The sequence below is a fragment of the Lepidochelys kempii genome, chromosome 1 (assembly GCF_965140285.1).
Source record: "Lepidochelys kempii isolate rLepKem1 chromosome 1, rLepKem1.hap1, whole genome shotgun sequence".
In the NCBI taxonomy this organism is placed as follows: Eukaryota; Metazoa; Chordata; order Testudines; family Cheloniidae; genus Lepidochelys; species Lepidochelys kempii.
In genome coordinates, this window is record NC_136380.1 from 7,678,730 (window position 1) to 7,684,450 (window position 5,721).

The 5,721-nt window shown below is 45.6% G+C and overlaps 1 protein-coding gene across 1 annotated transcript; it reads right to left on the reverse strand.

The window, feature by feature from the left end:
• Window positions 1-2,829: 2,829 nt before the first annotated feature.
• LOC140897908 (olfactory receptor 51G2) lies at window positions 2,830-3,765 on the reverse strand. Its single transcript, XM_073311211.1, has one exon. It carries the CDS (start codon window positions 3,763-3,765, stop codon window positions 2,830-2,832), a length of 936 nt encoding a protein of 311 aa, XP_073167312.1.
• Between the last annotated feature and the right edge of the window lie 1,956 nt (window positions 3,766-5,721).

Here is a 5,721-nt window from a genome sequence, read left to right on the forward strand (position 1 = left end):
TTTGCCCGGCCCCGCACTGCTCCTCTTGGGAGGCTGTTCAAGAACCTTCCTTCTTGGATGGTCAGAAACCTCCTTCTCCTTTCCAGCCTTAGTTTACTACTGGACCGTTTCTCCCCATTTGTTCTTGTCCCAACACTGTCATTCAGCTTCAGGACCTCGTCTCCTTCCCTGGTGTTTACCCTCCCCATGATGTATTCAGACAGCAATCTGACCCCACTCAGACTGCCTTATATTAGGATAAACTAGCCAAGTTCTTTCAGCCTCCTTGTCAGCAGACCCTCCACTGCCCTGAACATCCTAGCAGCCCTTCTCTGCATCTGTTCCAGCCTGAATTCTTCTTTCTGGAATATGCATGACCAGAATTTTACACAGTTTGCCAGAGGAGGTCTCACCAGTGCCTCTTATAAGGATATTAACAACCTCCCTATCTCTCCCGAGATGTTTTAGGATCTCATCTGCCTTGTTCACAGCAGCATCACATCAGTGGTTCACAGCCATCATGGGACTGACTAATACACCCAGGTCTTTCTCCTCCTCTGTCATTTAGAGCTTACCCTTGGCTCTACAAATAGAGGTGTAGTGGGTAGAAGTGAGGAAGATTGAGAGCTGACTTGATGACAGTGTACAAGCACTTTCTCAGGGACAAAATACCAGCTACTGATGGGCTCTTTAATTTATCTGGGAAAGGTATTACAAGAACATTTGGCTGGAAATTGAAATGAGGCACACATTTTTAACAGCAAGGGTGCTTAACCAGTGGAAAAATTTCAATATGGAGGTAAATGAATGTATTTCTGCAGCCTGTGATATACAGGAGGTCAGACTAGATCAATGATTCTCAAACTTATTTGATCACTCCCTCTCCTCTTTGTGTCTGTGAGAGTTTATGTCCACATTTCCCACCCTCCACTACTCCCAGCCATACAAATGCATATACTGATATATGCCGTGATGATGCTTCACTTCATTCGGTGTGGTTGGGTTTTTCCTGTTGCATGAATGAGCCAACGATCCATTGGAATAACAGCAAAAGCAGAAATGCATTTGGGATCCTTGCTTACACTGAAATGTGCACACTGTGCCGTAGCAAATGGAGCCACGTACAGATGGCAAAAACTTTGTATAATGCCGTTCAAGCTTAACAGAAATCCGTGAAAATGCACAGTGCCACCTAAAGTCAAATCCACAGCACCATCTGATGACTGGATCTGTCTGGAGCAACCAGATTTGCTATTTGTTTATTGCTGTGGGGAAAATGTGCACAGTAAAGTTTTTTCCCTAAAGATTCTCACACACCTCCACGAATACATTTCTCACCCCCTCAGAGGGAACCCGCTCCCCCCACCCCCCCAGTGTGAGAACCTCTGGACTAGATTATGTAATGGCTCTTTCTGGCCTTAAATTGTTATCTTTGCTTCAATTTGAACAAGTTGCTCCTCTGAATGTTGATAGATAGTCAACAAGGATAGACGCTGGACAAAAAGAATCAGGATTGTCACAGTAAAACCAGGATATATGGTCTCTCTACCCTCTAAACCAGATCCGTTCTTGTCTTCGGGCGAATCTCACAATTGTCCCACTCTTTGTGCTGTGAACAACACCCCATCTATGCTAAAAGCTTATCACCAAGCAGGTCTGACAGGATGCAACAGTCTCTTCCCTTTGGGTGCTTGTGACCAGTCCTCCTTAAAACCAAGTTCATTAGCAAACAGCACAAAGCATTAGAGAAAATGTTTTTTAAGTACCAAGCAGTTGTCACATGTCTGCACTCATCCATCTCATGTATCACTACAAGATAAGTTAGACAGGGTTTGCTCTGGAGATAGAGGAACAGAACTAGCCCAACTTACCTTCTTTTAGGAAGCCAAGGAGCATTGTCCCCTCTGTTTGCCCCTTTCCTGTGGAAGCAGCCTTTGCTGAAACCTGTGTGAGCCTCGGCCCAGTCACCACAGTGCTCAGCCATGTCCATGTTACAGGGTCAATGCGTGAAGCTGACCTTTGCCCTCAGACTGCTTTCTCCCAGACAGACCATCTAAGATGAGGCCCCCATGGCCGTTGATCCATAGTTTGGCAGTTAGACTCATTCAGACTCAATGGCTGGCAAACACTGGTCCCGTGACTGTGCTGAAACTCCCAGCGATCCTGTGATGCTCCAACACTCCCTCAGAAATTCACTACCTACCCCTCACTGTCACCCCTGAGCATCCCCACATTAGCCACAGACACCAAGGGGCCGGAGTCATGGGGCTTCCCAGAAGCCAGCTGTCACAGGGGGCTGTGGTCAAAGGCCTTTCATAGACAAACGTCAGGGATGTTGCTCTATGGAAGCCTGACACAACCCTGATCTTAGGGTCTCAGAGTATCTCAGCACCTTGAATGTATTTATCCTCCCACCACCACTGTGAGGCAGGGCAAGACTATTATTGACCTGTGCAGAGGCTCAGAGAGACCCTGCCCTTCCCTGTATGGCCCTTGCAAAGACTTACTCTCAGCCTGGGATACTTAAAACAAAAGCCACCTTTGTGGGGCCGCATTTATTCAGTCTTCTCCAAATCACAGGCTTTCCTACTCTCTGACCCCATCCTCATCCCTTACTCAGGAACCCGCCACTGCCCTGATTCCTGCAGTCACGGTTGGGCTTCCCACCTGGAGAGGGGGTGGAGCCTTGGGTAAAGGGAAGTAGTAGAGGTAGGGATTCGGGGAGGAGACAGGGAAGAGGGAGAGGCCTCAGGGGAATAGGATCCAGGAAGGAATAAGTGGCTGTTGCCATTCCTTGTGTTTTTCGTCTTCCATATCACCAGCGCTGGAGCCAGGTGATGAACTGATCCATCACTGGATGAAGGCCCTGATTATCCTCGCACGAAGGTGCTTGCTTTTCATGCTGTACACGATTGGATTAATCAGGGGCGGGAACAGCATGTAGACGTAGCCCACGAAAATCTGAAGCAAGTGAGAAGAGCTATTCCCAAACCTGTGTATCACAGCCAGGCTGATCAATGATGTATAGAAGACCAGGACAGCGCAGAGGTGGGAGACGCAGGTGTTCAGTGCCCTGAGGCGCTCTGCGCGGGACGCGATGCTCAGCACTGTTTTGAGGATCATCACATATGAGAGAAAAATAAACATTGAGTCCAACCCCACTGTGAAGACTATTGTGAACAAGCCATAGATACTGTTCACTGTGATGTCTGAACAAGCCATCTTCATGACCTCCTGGTGCAGGCAGTAGGAATGGGAGAGGACATTGGCTTGACAGTATTGGAACTGTTTCAGGAGAAAAGGGAGTGGGAATATTTGGGCCACTGATCTTAGCATAAAAACCAGTCCTATCTTAGCTATTCTCGGTGGAGTTAAGATGGAAGCATATCTCAGCGGGTCACGGATCGCGACAAAGCGGTCAAAGGCCATCAGCAAGAGCACAGAGGATTCAATGAATGAAAGTGAGTGGATGAAGAACAGCTGGGCAAAACAGGCACTGAAGCTGATCTCCCTAGAGTTAAACAAGTATATGCCCAGTATCGTCGGCATGGTGGCTATCAATAAGGCAAGGTCTGTGACGGCCAACATGGAAAGGAAAATGTACATGGGCTCATGGAGGCTTGGATCTGTTTTTATAATGAACAGAATGACTGAATTTCCTACCATTGAAATAACATACATTAAGCAGAAGGGGATAGAGATCCACAGATAGACGTCTTCCCACCCAGGTATCCCAGAGAGAAGGAACACTGCAGAGTCAAAGTTGGTGTCATTGACAGCTGACATAATGTACTGGGCAGGTCCGAGGAGTTTGGAACTTTCATTCCTGAAAGGAAAAAGAACAAGAGATTAGACGATATTTAACGAGACATCTTTCTGCTCTCAGTGCAAGTCTAGAGACTCCAGGAGCTCAAGGAAAATGAGCAAAAACAGTCTTGGATTTACATCACCGATAGGATGATAGGCACTGCCAGACTGGATCAGAGCTATAGTCCATCTAGCCCAGTAACCAGTGGCCAGTTCAAAGTTTCCCCCTGAAACCCACTACTTAGACATATTTTGTGCTGTAAATCAGGAAGGTTTACACCCCTTCCAAGACGTTTTCAAAAATATCCTCACTACTATAATTGTATTATCCAGTCCCTCTTTGAATCCTGCTCTTGCCCCCTGGCTACCTGGTGGCTGGGAGTTCCACAGCCTATTTGAGTACTGTGTGATTTTACAATTGAGACATTCCCTTTCTGGCCCTCCACTTCTGAGTTTGGCCCACTGTATCATGACCTGTGGGTAATCACATTGCAAGTGCATGGTGAAAACAGTCATTGTATTTATCTTTCCTCCATTGAAGCTATTTATAAACGTGTTTCATTGCCTCATTAGATAGATAATTATTTTCTCCACTCCTGAGAGTTATAAAATTGACTTCAGTGGTGTCACTCCAGATTTAAATGTGTAAATTCGATCAGAACCAGGCTCTATTAAGTTTCCCTTACCAAATGCTCCTGGTGATACACTCTGACCTCCAAGAATCCCTCCAAGACAAGCTGAAGTGCTTTGCCTGCCCAGCATTGACTGAATCCAAAGAGTTCAGTCATTCTACAGGGTTCTCTTCATCCTCACAGGACTCGTATCCTCTCCCCATGGAAGGGTCTGTAGATATTTGGCAATTTACAAGCTAACAGAGACAGTTACTACAGCTGAGCAGGGGAGGAGTTGGTGTGAAAAATGGGTGAATAGTGCAAACAGTATTTTTGAACTAATATCTAGTTGAGTGTGCAAGTTACTACAACCATTCCCATGTAACAGGTGATGAGTGTAAATTATATATATCCACTGTATCACTCCCCTTTGCTGCACCTCAGCTCTTCTCTTTGCTGAAACACAGACCAGCACTTCTGTTCTCTCAAGACTTTTTGGTAAATCTTGCACATGTATTGAAGATTTACTGAATACACGGCCCTGAATGTAAATTTTCAAAACAGCTTTTAGTCAGTTACCAGGAGACAGTATCATACTATCCACTGAAGAAAGAGTTAATAGCACAAACCCATTGTACACAGTATTTTGAGTACTTCTGAAATACTTTCTAAAAGCAAAAGCTATTAAGAAGTAAATAGCTCTGTAAACTGCTCCTTCCTGAAGAGATTCCAACAACTCTGCTGCTGGCTTTTGATATCCAAACAATTCATGAAAGTTTGGTTTGTAATATTTGTATTACAATGAACAGTTCCAGCATAACATTTACACATCTGAATTCTAGTGCACGCATGTGAACCCATTTGTTTGCCTCATCTTTCAGAGGTGATTTCTCAGGCTAGAGTGGGACTCAAAATCTGTCATCTGGATTTCTTCAGAACCTGAAAAGATCCCAGCATCTCAGCCCTCATTCAGTCTCTTGTCAACAAACAAAAGTCTAGTAGCTCCTCTGTCCCTGGGTTAATAGCTGACTGGTTTCCCTCAGGTTCTGTTCTGTCAGTCTGTAGCCTGTATCTGGAGTGGCTGCAGACATTGGGGTCGGTATAGAAAATATTCATTCACTGAGCTCTCACTCCAAAGTACGTAGTGACCTCAGCACCTGTTATTCAGGCACGATGAGGGTTTGCAGGAAGTGGATTTCAAAGTCGAATACAGGAGTATTCATGGAAATGGAACTTTCCATTTCCCACAGGAAAGAAGTCTATTGCTCTCTCTCTCTCGCTCTCGCTCTCGCTCTCTCTCTGACAGTCTAGGACGGTATTTATC

Coding starts and splice junctions, on each gene's coding strand:
- LOC140897908 (XM_073311211.1), bottom strand. CDS start 3,765: ATGTCAGCTGTCAATGACACCAACTTTGACTCTGCAGTGTTCCTTCTC.